Source organism: Scyliorhinus torazame, chromosome 1, assembly GCF_047496885.1.
Source record: "Scyliorhinus torazame isolate Kashiwa2021f chromosome 1, sScyTor2.1, whole genome shotgun sequence".
Taxonomy (NCBI): Eukaryota; Metazoa; Chordata; class Chondrichthyes; order Carcharhiniformes; family Scyliorhinidae; genus Scyliorhinus; species Scyliorhinus torazame.
In genome coordinates, this window is record NC_092707.1 from 71,338,305 (window position 1) to 71,359,800 (window position 21,496).

At 42.1% G+C, this 21,496-nt stretch overlaps 1 protein-coding gene and 1 long non-coding RNA gene across 7 annotated transcripts in view; one reads left to right on the plus strand and one right to left on the minus strand.

The window, feature by feature from the left end:
* Nucleotides 1–316: 316 nt before the first annotated feature.
* tbx3a (T-box transcription factor 3a) lies at nt 317–19,849 on the minus strand. 3 transcript variants are annotated; one of them, XM_072496577.1, is made up of 8 exons: nt 19,567–19,849; nt 15,845–15,955; nt 6,792–7,059; nt 5,585–5,731; nt 4,033–4,109; nt 3,499–3,662; nt 2,318–2,982; nt 317–1,602 (listed from the first exon to the last, which is right to left on the minus strand). In XM_072496577.1, exons 3-8 carry the CDS (start codon nt 7,053–7,055, stop codon nt 1,135–1,137), a joined length of 1,785 nt encoding a protein of 594 aa, XP_072352678.1. In that variant the 5' UTR covers nt 7,056–7,059; nt 15,845–15,955; nt 19,567–19,849; the 3' UTR covers nt 317–1,134. The 3 variants fall into 3 exon arrangements, with proteins under 3 accessions (XP_072352678.1, XP_072352659.1, XP_072352669.1); XM_072496558.1 differs by lacking the exons at nt 15,845–15,955; nt 19,567–19,849 and adding an exon at nt 8,283–9,301; XM_072496568.1 differs by lacking the exons at nt 15,845–15,955; nt 19,567–19,849 and adding an exon at nt 7,624–8,018.
* Nucleotides 8,476–21,496, plus strand: part of LOC140408834 (uncharacterized) — a 99,236-nt gene continuing 86,215 nt past the window's right edge. The window contains exons 1-2 of one of the 4 annotated variants that reach the window (XR_011940217.1): nt 8,476–8,610; nt 12,300–12,397. This is a non-coding gene — a long non-coding RNA (uncharacterized lncRNA). Of the gene's footprint in view, nt 8,611–9,405; nt 10,102–10,486; nt 10,796–12,299; nt 12,398–21,496 lie in introns of those variants that run through there. The other 3 variants (XR_011940213.1, XR_011940214.1, XR_011940216.1) reach the window with 3 other exon arrangements.

Genomic DNA, 21,496 nt, shown 5'->3' on the forward strand with positions numbered 1-21,496 from the left:
AGCTACCTAACATAGTTGGCAATGAGACGCTGTAACACATTGGGGAGGGACGAGAGGATATGTAACACAATGGGGAGGCTATGTAACAGAGCGCGCTGGCAGACTATGTAAGAGTGGGGAGATGGAAGGGAGGGTACACGACAAAAGCATGACCTTTGGCGGGAATACCCCGCAGCTTGGTGAAATCACTCGTGAGGAATTGAAAATGGAAACAATATTGGTGAACAATAAAACGCAATGATCAGGCCAACCTGGTCCTTTGTCGCCTCTGTGTAACGGACTGGAAATGTGATTGGAATAACTGGGACAAGGCAAACTTGGATAAAAATTTATTGAAACTTTTTGAGAACGTCAAAGCGAAACAAAAATAGTACAAGGAAAACCAAGAACTTTCAACATTTTATAACACAAAATATACCTTCATTTATTTTTTTTTCAACTCTCGGCACTTTTAAGCTGTAGAGCATAACATCTCCATTCATTTTGACACACCATAGAAAACCCCGAAAGCGTCTTCATTACTTCTTAAGCAACTGGTGAGCTTTTCTTCCCCCCGTTACTCTAGACAGTAGCACTTAACACTGAAACAATGGTAAAAGCTAAAAAAAAAAAGAAATGGCACGTCTTGTACTCGGATCTATAAAGATTTTGTTTGAATGTAGCATGGTAAGACATTGTTAGGTAAAATAGTGGTAACCATGCCGGCACTCTGGTTAATAAGGAGCTGTGTTGAAATGAGTATGACGAACGAATAAAGGGCTTGGAGCCTTATATACAGATGTATGTACACCAACAATAAATTAAAGTATAATTTCCAGTATTCTAATTTCAGTATATTTACACATGTTATCAAATAATTACATAAATACTTTATAATAGGTCTCCGTTTCTTTCTGTTATTGCATATATATGAAAAGCAGGTTGACATCTAGAAACCAAACTACCGATGGTGCTCGGAAACTCTCATCTTTCACTTTTCGGTTATTTCTTTGTTTGCTAAGTTGGGGAACTCGATAATACCAAGGCTCTACACACTAGCATTTTAAAAAAAGAAACAAGACTGTACGTGTGTGACATGCAAAGCCCTTTTGTCCTCTCTCTCTCTCTCTCTGGCTTTCGGATATCACCTTCCGATCAAGGGGAGTCGCTCCGGGTTGACCGGTCCTGTTTCGTGTCCAGTCCGCTGACCAGGCGCTGGATGTTCTGGAGCTGGTTGGGCGTTTCTTTCTCTGAGCACTGCTTCGGCGACAGTGAGAGCGATCCCGAGGAGAGGGTGGAGGACCTGCTGTTGACCTCAGAGCCCGAGTCCAGGCCGGCTGACACGGGGCTGGCTGTCATGCTGCTGTTGTTGACCTTCGCCTCGCCTGGGGTGGCCATGGTGGGCAGGGCGCTGGCCAGCAGGCTGCTACTGTCCATTCCGGGCACAGGGAACGTGTAAGGGCTATACCTCAAGCGAGGCCTCACGGCGCTGAGGAACGGATGGCGGTGGAGGGAGGACGCGACAGACGGCGGGACTGCGGCGGGCATGGAGGCGGCGGCCGCAGCGGCCATGTAGGTGTAAGGATAGGGGAAAAGGCTACCAAAAGGTGACATCGCGAGACCCTGTCAATGTAACAAAGAAAAGTCAGGTTACGTTTGCAACAACTAATTGCTAAATACCGATACAAATGGATGGATTAGACTGGATTCCCGCGTTCAGTGAAACCATTAACCCAGAAACAGTGCAACAGCTTGAGTAAATTTCCCCACACGCAAACCGAATGAAAAGCGTGAGGCCAGACACTGCAGAAAGAACACTTTAAACTCCCGTCTAAAGCACGCATTGTGGGCTATTTCAAATCGAGTTGGGCCCTGACAACAGAAGAAGGCACTGCAATTAGTTGCAAATATCTCTCACTATTCTCCCCAACAGGTCGCTCAGAGAGACGGGCAGAAACAAGAAGTGAAATAGGATTGAGAGAATGTGACTCATGCCAGCTAATCGGATAGTTTATCTTGATTGATATTCTATATTTTGCAGTAAAAGTGAAAGATTTTTTTTAAGAGGTGATATATCTCGTATCAATCAGCTGGCGTTTCCAACCGTTCTCGGTGTGGTTGGAAAGGGAAAGTGGGAGTTCCACTATTCTTTATTTCAAACGATCAATACAAGGCTGCTTTCTGAATGTTGCTCTCCGAGAAAGCCTGCTTTCCAACCTTAATTTAGGGGTGGGGGGGGGGGGGGGAGCAATGTTTAAATACTCTATCCAGATTACTCACAAGGCTGTCAAGCGACAACATACACAGTGGAATAAAGACGAGGAGGATGAAGCTTTACCTGAGATGCCAGCACGTGTTGTTGGAGGTGAAACGGGAGCGTTGCTGCGGATCCACCAGGGAGCCCCTGCTGGGAGGAAACTAGTGCGTCCAGGGCGCTGATCCCGCCCGTGGCGCCCGACATCGAGGCCAACAGGTGACCCATACCTGCTGCCATATTTGGGAAGGCCCCACCCATCGCAAACTGGCTGGGGTGCAAGAGAAGAGGATGTCCCGCTGCCAGTGGCGCAAAGAAGTGCTGGCCAGATAAATTATGAGAAAAGGCGAGGTTCTGTAAGTGTCCGTGATTCAGGTGCGAGATACTATCCGTCTGGACGGTCAGGGGTGAATAGGGCTCCTTGCTCAAACCGCTGGACTCATCCGCTTTCTGATGATGGTCCCGAACTGGGCTTTTGATCTCGCGGCCCACGCCGTTCACGGCCCTGGCGCCCGAGGAGATGGCCGTCGGGCTCGGCTGCGAATCCTTCAAGCCCTTGTCAGTCCTGGAGCTTTCGTGCTCTCTCATCCTGCTCACAGAGTCCGCGGGCCGTGGGTGCGATTTGCTGGAACCGCGATCCCCCTTCCTGTCCTCGCCAGCAGCCAACAGTTTTCCCGAGTCAGGCCTTTCCCGGATGGGCTCGTCCTTACTGTCCACGTCGCTTTCGTCTTCATCGCTTTGCAGGGCACCTGGAAACGAGGACAATCCGGTTAGAAAAGAAAAGTTAGCAACGCAGACACGGTGCCACTTTTGGTAACCGCGCAGTTGGTGGGATGGGTCTGTCCCAGAAGGTGACAGGTCCCAGGACAATGAAGCCACGCTGATGAAATAGAGACAGTGACAATATAGGCGCGAGGAATCCAAATTCGGTCTTGTCTATGCTTCTCATTACACCACTTAAAACAGAAAATGCTCTTTTGCTGCATATAATTTCACGGAATAAGGAGATTTCTAATTGAATTTAAGAGCTATCAAATCCTACAAACCCGCAGCATGCGCACACAAGTGGCCGGGGTCTCTCGGAGCATAATTCCATTGCAAGAGAACAGTGAGTCAAAGCAATGGCGGGTTATTTGGTTGGGAGGTGATAAGAATCTTCAATACAAACACACACTCAATTAATGTGCGAGTGGAACACAAACTTAGTTGCGCCTTATTTTTAAAAAAGCAAACAAGCCCCTTGAGTAGGTAACAGAAATAATAACCTTTTAAGTTCGCCGTTCCTGGCGTGGAAGCAGCGGGGGAGGTGGACTGACCGAAGCATTTGAAAGCCGCTTGCTCGCTGGACGAATCGTCCGATGTCCCATTCTCTTTGGAGCCCTTCTGCTGTTCTTCATAGACTCGGAGGGACTGAATCGCCAACTGTTTTCTGTTGAACCAAAAAACAAGGGGACAGGGACTTCAGTGGTTAGCTCTCCAATAACTGCCCTTGTCACTTTCAGTTCTATTTCAGCCTGCATTCTGATAATTTCGAATCGTGGCTTGTTTAGCAATATTCTGTGGTCGTGACTTATAAGTTAGTTTCGCGCGTTTACTGTCTTAAATAAAAACACCAAGAGCAATCACCGAAAAGCGAAAAGATACTTCTCTGTCGCAAAATGCAACAAGCAAAACAACAAGCATTTCTCATTTTCCCTCCCTGTGCCACCGAGACGATGACAGCTCTCAATCAGGCTGTGGTTAAGATCATGACTGGAAGCAGGGCCTGACAAGTCCACACATTGACAAATATAACTCACCTTTTCTCCCTTCTCCCATTGCCCGTGTCACGAAAACCTTTGGCAAATGGATTGTTGTCGATTTTTAACTGAGTTATCTAAATATTAAAGAAAATGGCATTTTAATACTTATTTGCCATACAACACAACATCATCTGCAATCTGCGCTGGAAGTGCGCAGGCTCCACGAAACCGTGCTGCTACAAGTTACCAGTGGAATTCAGAGACCAGGCGGCAGCATTAAATCACGGTTACGTTATCATTTCGGATTGTTTAGAGTAAATAAATGTCGAATTGGGTTAACGCAGCCACCGCAATATTCATTTCACCACAATCTGGTCTGGAGTTGCAACATTTCCTTCTCCTTAATTGTGCGTGCATCGCATTAAAATGTGGACCAGCCACTGAACACAACCATACTGCGAGAATATATCGGTGCAGAAACCACGTATTCAATGCTGCTGCCACTGAACGCGGTGTATTTATTTTATTAAATGTGAAAATACAAGGTGCAAACGACGAATCTGCCCCCAAATAAAGCCATTTTTGCATCATTGTAACCCGCTCGTACAAGACAGGCAGGCCACTTTATCAGAGAGAGATAGAGTGCAGGCTGGCCTGGCGTCAGCACCGCCATTTACCCGCTGTTGACAACAAGTCAACAGTAACTTTATTGCCCATTCTTATCCTCCTTTCAATGGGGTCCAGAATTTAACTAGATTGAAAGCATTGTCCCTTTAAATAATGAACTGAAGATAATAATACAACAGGGGCGAAAAACAGATCGGACACCCAGTCTGTTAACGTCGTTTCATTTAGCATGTTAACAGCCTTTTCATTATCAGTTTCATTCTCTGTATGAAACTCCCCATAATCAACAGCGCGCAAGAATTATCAACAATTATTAAGTCACTGTAGGCAATGTGACTCCCTTCATAAGATTCCCTGACTAGCTAGTAGTGTGATGAGGAGCTAAGTGCCAAAGAAAGAGTTCCAAGTCCTTAAAAATTACTGGGGCAAAATCATTAACAATAATTAACTCAATTGTCCATCCTCAGAGGTTTGATATCTGTAAATGAGCATAATGCTCCCACGTAACACCTTGGCTTAGAATCTATTTAAAAATAGTCTACTTGCACGCTTTGCCACTAAAGAGTACCAAATGTCTCATTTTTTAAATAACTATAATTTAATAATAGTTAGAAATCTGTTAAATCCTATTACTCCGCACAACAACATTGTGCCCGCACAAACATATGCATCCAGGAGAGCCTTATATCTACTGCCGCACCAGGTAGCCCACGACAATAACCGGCATTACAAGCCAAATCATAAAATCTAAATACAACATATTCAACAAACATCCTTGCAGATTAAATGAGACTGCCATTAAAAAAATGTATTGATCACAATTAACTAAGCGATGCAGACAAGAGAAAGAAACTTGACCAAGCCTTCATGTTTCGATCTTTTTGGTACAACGGAAACATCGTATCACAAGGGAAATCGACATCTCTATTACAAGAAATATTACGTTTCTGCAAATTACGAACTTACTTTTTTCTAAACTCACCTTATCGTTTTGGTACGCAGTCACCGCAATGAATTCTGTTTCGGGGAACACATACGTCCGGAAAGTACTGTAAGGAAGTTTCAAAATGTCGTTCGCACGAACAATGTGAAATCTAGGTTGATACTTGTGCATGGAGTTCAGAATAGTCTAAAGAGAATAAATCAAGCAATTACAACTCGACCAAGGCGAGTGCAGTTGTACACATGGCTGCTTCTAGATTCAACCAGGCTGCTGGGAAACGTGGTATTATATCGCTTTGCTGTTTAATTTCACGCTGCTTATTAATGGTTGATCGGCAATAATACAAACTAATAGCCAGCAGAAAAGACTTTACAGGAAGGGACAGAGTTCAACAGGAGTGTAAATCCGCCCTTTTACATGAACAGCTGACGGCTTGGTAACATTTGCACTATGGCCTCCCTCCGCTGTCTAAGCACATCCAAAATTATACCTAACTGGTTTATAAATATATTATGCCTATCTACATATATCTGCTTGTATGTGTGTACCTCTGCCTCCCCACATATGTGTCTCTATGTAAACAGGTAAGACAAGTCGCCGACAATGTTGACATGTACGGCTGTAATTCAGAATGGAATGTGTTAAACAGTAAATGGCTGCTTTATAACCATGAACAATTGAAATGTGTCCTGCTTTTTGAAGATCATATTAAAATGTGTTGACTAACGGAGCTACTGCTATCGTCATTGTTATTACAGTGGCTGGACGGTTTTCTCTCCAGCGAGCAAAATGCTTAATACATTGCAGATTTGCCAAAATGAGCTAGTTTTCAAAAATTTGCCACTACAAGCCAGTGTCCATTACCACCGAGATTTACAAACTGAACATTGAGGAGGTTGACATGTGACTAAGCTTGATCACTTTGTGTCAAGAGAAAATTGTAAAACATGATCCCAACGATAAAATACTTGCAAACCCAGTTACTTAAAATGGCCGATCTACACAGTACCTCAGGTTATGAGAGCACACAATCATCACACCCAGAAAACAATGCAAAAAAAACCATGTGAAATCCTCACGTCAACACCAGTCCGTGCTTTAAAAAAAAAACTCTGAATGCGAAAAATATTTGAGTATATTGACCAAACACGGCTGAAGTAAAAGCATATCACCCATTGGTTACTACTTGTTTTTAAATCATTCGCCCAAATGAAGATTAATTCAGAAGTAAATATATCAAACTTACAAATCCATGTTTATCGGAAATGTTGTTTGTCAGCTTCAGCTTGTGGAAAGTGACAACTTTAGACATCCATTGCTCACCAGTAGCGGGGCTATCAGGGTGAATGTACATTCGCTTTGGCATTTCAGGGTCAGCTTTTCCGGCTACCATCCAGCGCGAGTTGTGGAATTTGTACCTACAGTCATCCGCCGCAACTATATCCATTAGCAAAATATATTTGGCCTTCTTATCCAGACCCGTGCATCTAACTTTAAATGGCGGGAACATTCTCCTGCAAGAAAACATTAAGGTGACTATTTTTGCTTTGTACATCATACTGTCAGTAATGTAATCCACGTGAAAGCCAATTTAGAGTTAGTTTCTCCACTATTTAGGGGCATTGGTTCGCAGGCATTACCGTGTGAAACATTTGATACAACACATTTCATGGTGCGAGGTTTTAGAAGTATTGTTAAACGGCAAAAACATGCTTTAGATGTCTTGTCATTGGTTTTAATTTAAGGTTTCTAGATACTAAATTTCAGCTGTTTAGAAAAGGTGCAGGGCCTAGTTATATCTGGAGCTATTTCAGCTTAAATTTCAATATTTCTGGTAAGATTGATACAAGCATGGCTTAACAACCCTGTCCTAGGTAAATGTGCGTTCGGTTACCTGCATAAGGCCGCGGCTAACTCAACGTTTATGGTTTTATAATCACCAATTAATGCCATAAAAAACTGCTTGAGTTAAAATGCTCCCATCACAGGTGTCGTGAAAATAATCTGCCATACGCTAACTACCCCCTCCCTCCTCCACACCACCCAAACCCACTGAGATAAATTGCAGCACCCAGCACCTCCAGGCAACCCAGGAAACCAAGTGCTTGTGTGGAGCCCCCATCCTGCGAACGATGCACGTTATTTACAAGCGCGGGGTGCCTGTCCCATCTTGCCATTGCTCCGATCAAATGAGTGGTTAAATGGAACTTCAGTAAGTCAAGTTTCATCAACCGGCCCCTCTGCAGATCACATGTGACCTCCCCTTTCATAAGGAAGAACCTATTTAAATTAATTCCATTAGCATTTATTAAAATTAAATATTTGATCGAGCCTGGTCGTCCTTTCTTAGCCCAGCGATCTCAATTGTCTCGTCTCACCAACAAAGATGAAGACTAAATGTTGTTGGTTTTTTTTTTTTTTGGGGGGGGGGGGCTATGCCTGAGCTATTTCAATAAATAAGTGACTGTATTTACCGAGGCGAAATGTCTCGCTAAAATGGATCATTCTACAGGAAGTGCTGCAAAAGTCCTTGACAGATTAGAGGCTCATGCAACTGACAGCTTTTCTCAATTAAATCTATTTCGCCTGTTTAAATCCCACAACGCTCCAATATATATATACAATGCATATATTATCCCGCATCATAACTATTCACGGCTGGATATTTAAAATAACTGGAAAGATCTCTTAATCAGTGAGTCGGCATTGCTGTCTTGGATGGAAACGTGCGCCGTACCTTCCAGATTTGGTGATAACCATTTCAGTGCCACAATTGTGAAACTGATCCCACAAATCTTTCGCTTCGAGTATAACTTTCGGATCGTCTTCCACTTCTTCCTCGGGCTCCAGAGTCTTAAGAGGCCTCAGATGAGAGGGCTGGTGGCCCATTGCCGCCAGAGCGATCCCAGCCTCACCTGCCCCCACGAGCTGATCCAGGACAGGCTTGCTGAGTCCGCCCGTGAGTGTGAGAGCGGCCGCGCTGCTCGGAGGCAGGGCGAGAGCGGGGAAGAACGGCGGCTGATGTCCCAGCACAGCACTCATCGCAAAGTCCGGTGCCCGGTGAGGTAAGAACGGATGATAAGCCATACTTGTCCCCGGAATAACTGGCTCTCTCATCGGTAAATTCATCCACTCCCTGGATCTCGGTCGCACTGTCGCTTACAAGCGCATCATTATTAATATTATAATATGTATTTTTTTGGGGGGGAGGGGGAATCTTCACATGAACCGAAAGTAAGACTGGTTGGCCGTGGCAGAGCCTAGACACATCTCCCCAAACAGTCAACTCGGAGCTTTCCGTATGTGTGTGTGTGTGTGTATGTGTGCGTGTTGCGAATAGCTCAGCACTGTTGATTGGCTATTTGACGCTTTCGGACCAATTGTGTTGCTCCATAGGCGTGGTTTTGACAACTAAAGCCGGGGATAGATGAGTTATAAAAAGAAGGTGTCGGAAACTGTAACGTACAGCCAGCATCACTACTTCAGCCGTGTGAATATGTCAACATCATTAGAGGGAGGAGGAAGGGGGGGGGGGGCGCCTTGTGTGTGTGTGTTGGGGGGAGGGGGTCACCAGCCAATGGAAAGGCCCAGGTGGCTTCGCCCACCATCCAGGAAATCAGGCAGAGAGAATCATGTGTCTGTGCCGGAGACAAGCCGGACCTCTCAGGCAGACAGCCCCCTTCTCGCCGTTATGTGCAATCTCTGAAACATCACTCCTCCCTTCACACTAATCCGCCGCCGCCTTCAAATGCCAGAGCCGGCGATTAGCAGCCGCTTTCATTCCTGCTGATTTGGGGGCGTCTTGTGTTTCTTTCCTTGTCTTGTCTTGTCTCTCCTCCCCCCCCCCCCTTGCCTGCCGCAGATACTGATCTCTACATTTCAATTCGCGGGGGGAGGGGGGGGGGGGTGGACAAAGCCGCTAGATGTCCAGCGTCTTAATTTTATTTGTTCCTTGTCTATGCTTTCAACAACACACAAAAATGTCTAATTTAACGAGGTGATTTAATTATCAGGACATGGCGCCTTGTGGGCTGCTGCAGCTTAATGCAGAAGGATACTGCTTTCTCCCTTCTCTCTCTCTCTCTCTGAAAGCCCTGGGAAAAAAAATCTTGCAACTGAAAAGCAATCACATCGGCTAAATGCACGGAGATACGAGCGGAACATCTAAAGTGATTAGCTCTTGTAACATTGCATTTTTGACGCACATGTTTAAGGGCGCTTGGCGCCAGGCTGCTGACGTCGAGTTGTAGTTAGCGTCTCGTATCATTTTTCGCCCTTTTTTCTCTCAAAAGGCAAAATATCGCCTCTCTGATCTGTGAGTATATATCCTGACCAGAGAAAGTCGCTCTGGCCACCACCAATCTCCGCCGTTGGAGCTTGCGGTCTGTAGACGTTTCATTTCATTCTCTCTCTCTCTCCCCTTCTCCGCTGTGTTGTGTGCCCTTGACTCTCTTCCCCCTCCTTCCCACCGCCTTCCTCTCCTTAAGGCACAGATGCCAAAAGCACGGCGTTTTCCTGACCTGTGGAGATTTAGAAGTCGTCAGATTCACTTGAAGGCGAGTTCCCCTGAACCTATTTGTGTACATTTTTGTTTGGCATCTAGACAAAGGGAGATCCAACTCATTTGTGTCTTTAAAAAAAAAACAATAACTATTGTTTTAAACGTTCCTTCGAACTGTCCTTTTTTGCTTAAACTGAAGCAAATGACTGGATCGCGCCCTGATTTAATCTTTATAAAATAATAATCATTCTATAGTATTGCGGTTGAGCAATATATATTTACGAATTATGCGTTCTCATGCAACGTTTCGAAAGGTTTCACTAACTTCCGCCAATTATGACTGACCTCCCAGGCTAAGCACCCTAGAGACTCGTATTATGAAGGGAGGGTGCACTAATCTAGGATCAAAAGCAGGAAGGTGCGAACTCTCTTTGTCTTTCCTCGCCCGACTCATTCACCCTCCTGTGTGTGATAAATCTACACTGGCGCCAACTACGTATAGGATGATTAATTTGCAAGCAAACAAAAGGGAATTGATGGCTAGCCATCTTAGTTAAACATTCGCCAATACCGCAAGCTACTTGTTAGCCGTCAGAGCTTTAAAACCTAGTAAGTGCACTGATGTGCAAATTAAAATAGCTTTGAAAGCATTTACGCCAGCACCGAGTCGCTCTGTAGTGCCTCTGCAACCAGACACCTCACTTCATTAGCTATAAGCAGACAGAGCTATAGCCCGAAATGACACAGAGGTTTGTTGATTACTGTTTATCTGAAAGAGGCGGGCACGTTTACATTGGCAAGTTTCGTGTAAATATTCTCTTAGCATGTGTGAGGTCCAGCTAGTGCCGATTATATGCTTCCTTCCTAAAATCTTCGGCCACATTCGCGCGAGCCCATTTCCAATTTAACCGAACGTGTGATTAAATACTGGGCTGGGTTTGTACTGTCACACCGTTTTTATTCCGACGACGACCAGTCATAATGCAGTAACCTCCACGTTTAATCTTTTATCAATACATAGGTAATAGAATGCTCTGATATGTGGGCAATTCAAATATTAAAATATCAATTGATTCACACACGTGAAATAACTCGGGGTATTATAGTATGTATTGCAAAGTTAGACTGATGGATCTATCTAACGGATGGATAGGTCTAATCAATGTGTATCTGTGCGTCCTGTAGTCTTCAAGTATCTGAAATCGTGGTGTAAAGCAGCTAAACCAAATAAGCAAAGCACATGTTTATATTACATTGTGGCAACTGTCATAGTAATGTATTGGGGATATTCCCTCCCAGTTTATCATTCAAAGGGACTATACATTGAAAAGCACATAGCTCTTTTTGGCAGATAAAGGCACTGCCAAATCGTCACTTGCTAAATGAGAAAGTTGCAGGAAACGGATAATAAACAGCAGCTTGCAACTCGGATTTGGCCTTCATATTTAAATATCTTTATTGTTTCCCCCACTCCCAATCCCACCTCACTTTCTGCCTCGAGTCCATTCGCCTCCTTGTCTTTAATTTCTCACACTTGCTGCCCTTTTCACTATCTTACGCCATGCACTGCAATTTCCTCCCTTAATCAAAATAGTTCCCTTCTTCGGCCTTCTGACCACATCTTCCCTTCAAAACATTCCAGTTTTTTTTTACTGATCTTTCCCTATAGCTAATATAGACCACAATGGCTTCCGCTTTGTAGCTAACCCGATAAATATAGCACTCTGTGATAAAGTTCATGAACTTCATTTCTAACTTCAATAAGTAGTATCCTGCTCTGGTTCATAATAAAACAAAGCAGGCAAACACAGTTCGTGGTCTCTGCGCTGTTCTTTTGACAGGCACTTCAATTATTGATCAACTATTTCGGTGACATAGGACGATTTTTTGTGCGGACTGCAGACTGCACAATTTTTATGCTGTAGACCGACATTGGCGCCAGCAGCTTTATGGTGTTCCCAAACCGCCGCACGTTACATGGGACCATCCGTTTGTCAATTTTCATTTAGGAGCATGTTCCTGGCAAAATAGCTAAGTAGCCTTCGGATAATGACCAACTTCCAGTTATCCAAGACCAACAGTCCTAATTACATTTCTTAACCAAATAATGATTTGGACTTTGCGATGAGATGTCAGTCGAAAATATTTTTCTTGTGGAAATTAAACTAATTGGACTTTCCCTGGGCAACTTATTCTAGGTAGCTAACTACTGTATCAATGCCCTCTTTGTGTGTGTTTTTTTTCTCGCTCCAGAAATGCTGTACAAAGCTGATACACTAAGAACTGCCGGCAACATTATTGGCGATGCGCTTCTTGCAGATCGAATGTGACAAGCCCAACCACATGAAACTGTAAGGTGTCTTTTTTTTTAAATCACATTTTGCTGTCAAATTGTGTTCTATAGCTGTACCAGCCAGTTCAGGCTGAAGTTCTCAAATTGCTCTTTCCAGGTAAGTAACAGGAATATCGTAACTCATTATTATGATGGTTTCGAGAATGTGCAGTCTGCTATGATGGAGAGAATGAAGCAAATCTTCGCGCGATGTACATTTTGCTGGGGATTTAGTGCCTATTTGCATTGACGCGAAGCCAAAATACACGTGGCCTTGCATTCATTTGGCCTTCTCGAACTGACAGCAATTATTGGCGATTTTATTTTGCTGAGCAAATTTTAAGCAGACGTGATGTAAGTTTTAAGCAATCAATGAATGTCCTCTTCGACGAGGCTGTTGATATATTTTTAACAGGGCGTAGTGAGTAGAGCAAGGGGACGGATGTTTGCTCCTGATTTTCGACATGTGTGCGCGTGCTATCTTATACTAGCTGATTTAATATTACAGAAGTAATGAGGGAGCATAACGCTTTGTGAAACACTTTAGTTCCCTGATTTGAATGCTTTTCCATTCCATTCCACGGTGTATAGTTTGCTCCCAATCCTGGTCCTGCCATGTTACTTGAGGTTTTTTTCTGACTGCCCGTGGCTAACAATCTGCAGCAGTTTTTCCCCAGCAGCTTCTCTTCAAAGCTTCAGCGATTATACTTCGCCAACAGTGAAATATTAATGCGACTGTGACATGTCTGTAAATGTAAATAACCGATTGACTCTGCAAAACCAACAGCCCCCCCACCACCCCCAATCACACCACCCTCAAAAAAGTACGCACACACCAGCTTTGCATAATCTGAGTATTGTGCTGTCCTAATCAGTTTTAAGGTCAGATACTTCTGGGGTACCGGACGATTACGATATTTAACGCTGATGGCTTTGCTGGTAAACAAAAAGGCAACATATCCAATTTTGTCCCATCTTCCATTGGAGGGGATTTATTAACAACCCCCTCATCCTGAGATACTTAATCGATTTACCCTTAAAGGCACAGGAAAGAACAGTTTAAGAAAGGTTTGTTGCGGGCACCCATCGTTGATCTTTCACGTAACTCAAATTTGTAGAATAATTATTTGAGTAGAATGCACATTTTATAAATGGGACCAACCAGTCTCTCCCCACCTGTGATACTCAGTTTTCCATCAATTAAGCTCGCCTTTGGTTTAACATACTCAGAAAATATCACAACATCATGAAAACCTTCATCAACCTCGAGTTGGACAGTGATATGTAGGTGCTCTCCAGAAGTTTGCAGAGTGAATACCTTAAAACTCGCTGATAATGTCCTAGTGATTTCAAACTACATGTTCTTTACCATTGGCATTGTTCAATAGTGAGACAAAATATGCATGTCTATGGTTAAAAAAAAAATGTTATCATTTGTGTTTCTCCCAGCAAACATTTCCTGCATATAAACTGTAATAAAGTAGTGTTTAATAGGAAATAGAGAGATTGTAAGGCAGCTTTGCAACTTTATTTGATTGGATGATACAGCAAAATTAAAGGGTATTTCTGTCTATCTGTTTTATAAAGTACTGTCCCTTCATTTGTCTTATTCCTGTTTTTATTGTTGACATGTGGGTAGGTTATTTTCACACTTTCAAGCACATTTCACAATGTTCAAGCACATTACAGATTAAAATGCTGCTGCAGCAATGGATTACTGAAATGCCCATTGGGATGGTAGAGATTGGCATTGCCCCATTATTAATTGATGGACAACAGTAAAGCCAACAAACTATATAAACCTCAGGACTATTTCTTGACAGCAACCTACCAGCTTCCTGCCCAATATGGTACATTGCATCAAATAACAATAATGTTTGTGTTTGTGAAAGTATATACCCATTCACCCATTGGGAACACAGCATGTGTTAAATGGTATTAAAGTGCTCCAGAATAGTTTATTATAAAATAATAGAAAATGATACACAGACTACATACTATAATCTGTGAGCATTTGAAGATACAATTGAACCAAATATTTTAATCTTACCCGCTACAGCATTTTTTTTCATTTGTGTGGGTGAATGTTGTCCAACATTTACATGTTCAAATGTTTAATGTATTGCCTCTGTGATTTGAATACAAAAGCAATTTTAATGATGTTTCAATGTGAGTGTGTTGTTAATTCCGTCCCCCCATACACACAAAGAGACCCAGTATTTAAGCTTTAATGTTATTACCTGCAGATTATAGTGGCATTAAGTAATAGATACTTTGTTGAACTATTTATACTATATGCATAGATCAATCCATATTTCTAAGTATGAAACATGGCATAACTTTTCAGAATACCCTAAAATATGAAATGTAGGCTTTTTTTGCTGTGCAGCTTTTGATGTTCATAATATTTTGGGTTTACTACATACGTTTACTTTGGAACAAAATACTTGTTAACTGCTCATTGGCCTAGTGAAGTAAGACTATTTTTAAAAATCTTGCAGCCAGCAGTTCGTTATTAAAATTGCATGTCTGTGATTTTTTTTGGGGGGGGAGGGGTTGCAATAACAAAAAAATGGCCCGAAGCGATGCTGTGGTGTGCACCGAGGTTAACCGTTTAGACAACTGATGTATTTTTTAATATGTGCATCTGATGGACACTGTTTTGTTTCGGACCCTTTTATCAAGGAGCAGAAAGCTTCAATGCATAACCTTCACTAATGCGAAGAGAAATTGATAGTAAGGATTAAAGCACATTTCAGAAATCACTAAACAACCAGAGGCCAAGTGGTAAAATTCATATCTGATCGTTTAAATTTCGACGCTCCCGTCTTTGTTCATGTAATACGCACTGACGTTCAAAACATGTTGCAGACCTCGCACTGAGCACGGGTACAGCGCATCATAATATTGTCGGTTGTTGACTGATATGCTATTTGTCAGTTACCACATATTGAAGTGAAATATACTCTTAACATGGTTTGCAGTCTACCCCTCAATGTAGCCCAGAATAATATGGAAGGTGGATCATAAATAAGGTGGCATTTCAGGTGCTGTTGAAAACATGAAAGTAAACGAAGAAGAATAATATAAATTAACCTGGAGAAAATAAATGTGAACCTTTACGCAGCGAGTAAGCATTCGGGCGCTTCACATAAACAGGGAAAGTTAACGTTTATGTACCTTTAGTGACCATTAACTACTGATACCCAGAACAAATTAGCTCGCGTGCCGAACATACAGATGCTTTTTTTTTCTCTTTGAGTTACCAACTCTAACGGTGACCTATGGAAGCATGTGTATTGGTAACGTTTTATTTTCATGGTAATGTCAAAACTGTTTAGGACGCAGTTACAAGTGATTCGACTGCTATCAAAGGCGGATAGTGTCGTAAAGAACAGCGTTGTGTAATGATTATATTCATCAAAACCTCCATTTCCAATGTAAAAGAATTGACGAAAATTCTTACTTTGTTTCCGTTTTAGCCACCGGTCCCCGGGACCGTTCTTGCACTCATTGCTTTGCGCAAATTGTGTAAAACAAGCAGAATTGGTGCCTGCCACATCGTGTGCTGCAAGACCTGTTGATAGAATTTATTAAAGACAGATGATTCCCCTGTTTTTTTTTAAAACATACGGAAAAGATTTACAATTCAGTTAATTGCAATGTACTTAGGTCCATCATCACTCCGCAGGTGTAAATATCGGGCGCTTGAATGTGTGACATGTATAACAGCATTCCCTATGAGTGTAACACGTACAGGTATTTACTTCAGGCAAATGCAGTTGTGTTAGTTGTAAAGAGAACAAAAAAGGAAAACGTCACATTAGAGCAATGCTTAAGTATTTGGTACTTAATGCTGAAAGGAATTGAAATGTCAACGTAAGTTTTATAATGACGTATCTAAATACTCATCCAGGTATAAATATTATAACTAACGCCAATCGTTCGTCAAATAGAAAATAATGGGCGAGCAATACTAAACTGGTTGGGATACGCTGAGTAGTAAAAAAAACCTTGTGCTTTAACTCTCCAGTAGCAGATATGCATATCTCTTATTGTAACAGAGCCAAAACGCCCTGTGGTACCTCTTTAGCCACCGTAGGTCAAATTGCTCCCCCGAGAAATAGCTGCCATCTATCGCTTGATGGCGCTATCTTTGGGTTTCCTGCTTTCCCAACCCATTTAACAGGGGACGTTTACCTCTTTCTGTTGCTGCTATTTCTCTGGGGAGGGGAAGGAGGGGGGGGGGGGGGGGGTCTTTTTTTAATGAACGAAAAGTTGTACAATATTCAACTATGGAATATTAGAGTCACGCCAGTCTTTTTTTTAATCAACACGTCAATCGCAGCAGAGAATATAAACCAGCCTGCTCATCTAGTCACTGTCTTGCCAGTACTCATTGGATCGAGCTTGCGGTACCCTTCTGCGGGTTTCAGCTTTATGTAAGAGTCCATTTAATGCAAAAAAAAGTTCATCCGAAGTTCAAATTCTCTGTTGCAGGTTCGTCCTTTGCCAGTGTGACTATAATTTCCATGGAGCTATTTAGTGGCACCGATGATACATGAACGTCAATCAAACTGATTAATACATTTTTCAAATGTTTTAATTGCAATATTAAAGATGAAAGCTGGCGTTCCCAATACCTTAAATTATAACATTTTAATGAAACCCTGTATGTTTTTTTTAATATAGTTTTGAACCCTGTCCGTCGATACTTAACTTTCAAAGGGAAGACTGAGATTTGGGGAGGGGTGGATTCAGGTTGCCTCCACTGTTTTTAGAGCATTGGTCGATTCTTCAGTCCTGGCATGTTTGGGTTTTTTGGGGATAGTTCCCTTTTTTCTGGAGAACAAACCTCAGACTGACCTCTTCAATGGCATTTTCACCAGGTTAGAGTCAATCAATTCAAAGGTCATGCCGTACCGAAGCTGCAGTCGATGCAGTCAGTAAAATCAATTTTATTATGAGACATCTCAGCTTGATCAGTCAAAAAAAAGGGAAAGAAAAGCTACCTTTGCTCCTTTTGCAACGCTTCTCTTGTTTCTATAACGCATTTTCTGCATCATTATGCAGCCTGAAATAATCTTTTGATATAAACTCTGCCGTTGTCTCCCCTGCTACTTACAGTGGAGGCGAATCCGCTCTCAGTCTCTTAATTAGAGTGCTTACATGTTAGTCAAAGCAATGCTGGCTTCAAAGTGTGTACAACTGTACATTTATGCTAATCAGCCTCTTAAGCATTTGGTGCTCATAAGGCATTTCTAGCATGAGCTATATTTCATATTTGCACCATCGCATCTAAATTGTCCACGCGTTAATTAGGTTGTCCTGAGACGAGAATGGTTTTGCCTCTCCCGGTTATTATCCGGCCACAGCGCTGTATTTTGAATTACCCTCCAAACAACGACGACACCGCTTTAAACTTTGAGCTCAGACACGAATCCTATTATGAACGCTTCAAGTTAAAGACTGGAGAGGTACACAAAAAAAAATCCCCGCGACCTTTTGCACGAAGAAGAAATGCCTTAATAAGATCAATATATAGAGAAAGACAAATTCTTAACAAAGCTTCACTGGAAGTCTAACGACCTCTGACATACATTGCAAATTAATTGGAGACCATATGAGAGAAGGTGGGATTCCAGTTAATTTGTCGAAAATGAATAAAATTGAACATTATATGATTTGTCTCCGAGTACTGCTTTGTTAGTGCGGATTTAGAGATCAGCTTTTGTACAGGACAAATTGAATGTGAGTAGCGTGGTGCACTGTTACACTCTCGTTTTGTGTCCTGGCGACAGCTTCAATCCTGGGAAAAGGTAAAGGGATCTGGACGATCACAGCCCTCATTATCTCATGTCTGAGCACATCTTTGGGAACAATTCACAATCAACATGGGCGCTCAGTACTTGGACTCGTTTACTTGAAGCACAAAGTACACGTTATATATGTATTTTTAAAAAACTTTATTGCATATAACCTCTTATTCTTTTTGAAAGGCCTTCCCAGATGTAAAGCTTCAAAGAAAGGTTTCAGTTATATTTCTGTAGTGGGCTTGTTACATATTTAGGGACTTACTGTCCTTATAAATGTGAAGTGTTTATCTCCAAGCCGTAATTAGACTCTTTAGTAGTGCAATGCTGGCCATTCTTTCACTGTTACAGCAGACAATGCGTGGCTGGGGAAAATGTTCAGAGAAGTTTCAGTTAAGCAACACACGTGACAGGGCTAGTTCCAGTTGTACATCCAGCGCTGAGATTGTGTGTGTTGAGGGGGGAAGAGAGGGGGGGCGGGGGGAAGGGGGGGGGGGGGGCAGTCGGGACGGACAAAAATATACTGGTTCCACCAACGTGCGCCACACTGTTTAAGTTAAGCTGACAACTAATTCTTGCTGATTCCTCGGTTGATGTGCCACTTAGGATGTCGGCGTTTGCACTGTCCCATCTTTGTTTGAAAAGTTAGTTGGGAAAATGCAACTTTAAAAAATCGCAAACGCGGTGATTTTAAGTGGAAAACTTAGTATGAAGTCCAGTGAAGACTGAACAGCAATGGTTAACTGACGGAGAATAGCATAACGTGAATACAATAGGAGCAACGCTGTACCTTTTAAATAAACGTAGACCTCGAAGGGGGAACAGTGAAATAGCCAAGCTGGTATTATTTGATAGTTAGCGCCTGTAACAAACCGTACCCATATATTGGATAATCTTAAATGCTAGATATTATGATGGAGGTTAGCAGAACCTAAAGTTCAAACAAGAGGTTTTCTTTAGAGGATTTAATACTTTCGGAGCCAGTGGCCCAGTTCAAACCTAACAATAACATGAAAGTCTCGAGGAGTATTATAACTAAATCAAAAGTAATACATAAGCACCGAAAGTTTTCATTAATTTAGTTCATTTTAGATCGATAAGACTACTGTAAATGAAACTTTGAGGAAACGAGCCGGCCTGTTTCATACAAGCCTTTGAGGGATCCTAGCACTTAAAGAATTAACTCCTTCAGTTTGCGGAATGCCAATGTTTGAAAGCACAAATGCCGATTTCCCGTAGTGCGTTCTACTTCTGTGTGTCACCTAATCAAGAGTTATATATAACAACAAAAAGCGCGTCCAAATATTTGTGTTAAATGGCGAGGTGGAAATATTGTTTTTTTTAATTGCTGGATAATACATAACTGTAGACTAACCTGTTGCTCAGTCGGTGCTGTAGACTATCTAATCGCCGCATTCGGCAATTTTGCCTTGAACACGCTGGGAATAACTTCATTGTCACGAATCTGCACTTCATCATTAGGAAGCAGGCTGTGTTACATGTGTTAGTAGAAATAGAGTTGATTTGCTCCAGGTAATAAATGTGTTTAGCTCCAGGTAAGGACACAGGGTGGAATTGTGAAATGTCAGCGAGATTTACACCTGTCCTATGGCTTCAACTGACAGACCTATTGCCTACAGAGATGACCACTGGTGCCAGTCTGTCTGGGATTCATCAGCCATACTTTGTACCTTTAAATGGACGAGACGATTCAAACAAGCTAATAACATACATATCGTTTTATCACCAGGAACCACACTGGCGAAGAAAGACAAATATTTATTTTTAAATACGTATCATAATTGCTGTGTTTTCTTGTTCTAGATCTTGATTGCTAAAGGGGTGCAGCTAAACTATTGCCAAATAGAGGGAGGTCGCCCTGACAACATCAATAGTGATGTATGCCCAAGTTAACCGAAACAAATAACCATTACACAATTACCCAAATGTCCCACCCAATGGACATTTCAGTGATAGATAATAACCAGACGCTAAAGGAATCCCGTTCAACCGCAAACCCTTCTTTTCCAACTCATTGCATCTGTTGTGCACGGCGAACACATTGTCATTTCGCAAGGGCCGTTACCATCCTATAGTGCTGTTGAAAACATTCATCATATTGGTCAAAGTGTGGCCAGGCCTCTCAGCCACCGTATTCACACACAGGTAGCCTAATGATTCCATTAAGCTAGACCAAACCGTTCTGGATCAGTGAGCACATGAGAGGCTAGAGAAACTAATGCCTCCACTGTCACTGAAATTTAAAGATTTCAGGAAAACACGATCTGACGTCCCAACACTGTCCTACACCATACATTCATTGCTTGTCTGTCCCCTAGCCACAGCAGCTTAATCCCATAAAGCGTCCTATCATTTATCTGACTACACTTCATGGAACATTTTCTCCAAATATTTAACCACGGACTCTCACCTGCTTCAATATGCTCTTCCAGAATTATGACCTTAATGTTTTTTTAAAACACGCCGACAATTTTCATGTAACAATCTAGCATGTTGTAACAAGCATTCTATGTCATCAGGATCTGCACCTATCGTTAGAGAAATGCTTCAAGTATTTTCAGCTTTAGCGAACCTCGTTTCAAAATACTTCCTTGAAGCTTTACATTCATATTAAAATAACTTATTCCACACTCCAACTAACAAGACTCAACATAATCCTATTTGGAGGGTTGCTGCGTTAAAACCTTCATAGGTAGATGATTTAGAAATGTTAGTTCGGGTGTCTTTCTTACCTTCCTGACAAAATAAATACATTTACCTGTTGGCTGATCACTGCATCGTGGTTATCCTAGAGTTAGTGCATTGCGAGGACATATTTTGCTTTTGTTAAAGTCAGGGTAGTTTATGCAGAATAATCAGTAGCCTCTGGGCTCATTGTGGGCCAGTAAACAAGATATTAATCAGCCTTCAGGGATTGATCAGTAAAGCAGAAGTGGTACTTTGTGCGTGACCATTGATTCGGTTTCAATATATTAATAGTCAAATTATTCATTAATTTGTAAAACTTAGGCCGCTCGTCATTTGATGATAATGAATTCGAGTCGGAAGAAAACGTGCAATTAAAAAGTACCACCCAACAATCGGGAAAAGAGAACCACATACAGCAAGTTTGTTTAGAATGAGTGACGTTTGTAAATCAAAACTCTTCCGAGAACTCTGCCTGTGGTGTGAGGGAGAGAGAAAGAAAAAGATTATTGAAGCAAACAGAGACATTAGGCCGATATCATTTAGTGATTTATATCTACAACATCTCTCAACTTCATAATAAAGTCTTTTAGAACTTA

Bases quoted from the DNA above. Each gene is read 5' to 3' on its own strand.
- tbx3a (XM_072496558.1), bottom strand. From the start codon at position 8,674: ATGAATTTACCGATGAGAGAGCCAGTTATTCCGGGGACAAGTATGGCT. The intron at 7,060-8,282 runs GTACGGCGCACG...GTTTTCTTGCAG, and splicing joins GTTATCACCAAATCTGGAAG to GAGAATGTTCCCGCCATTTA. The intron at 4,110-5,584 runs GTGAGTTTAGAA...TTTAATATTTAG, and splicing joins CTGCGTACCAAAACGATAAG to ATAACTCAGTTAAAAATCGA.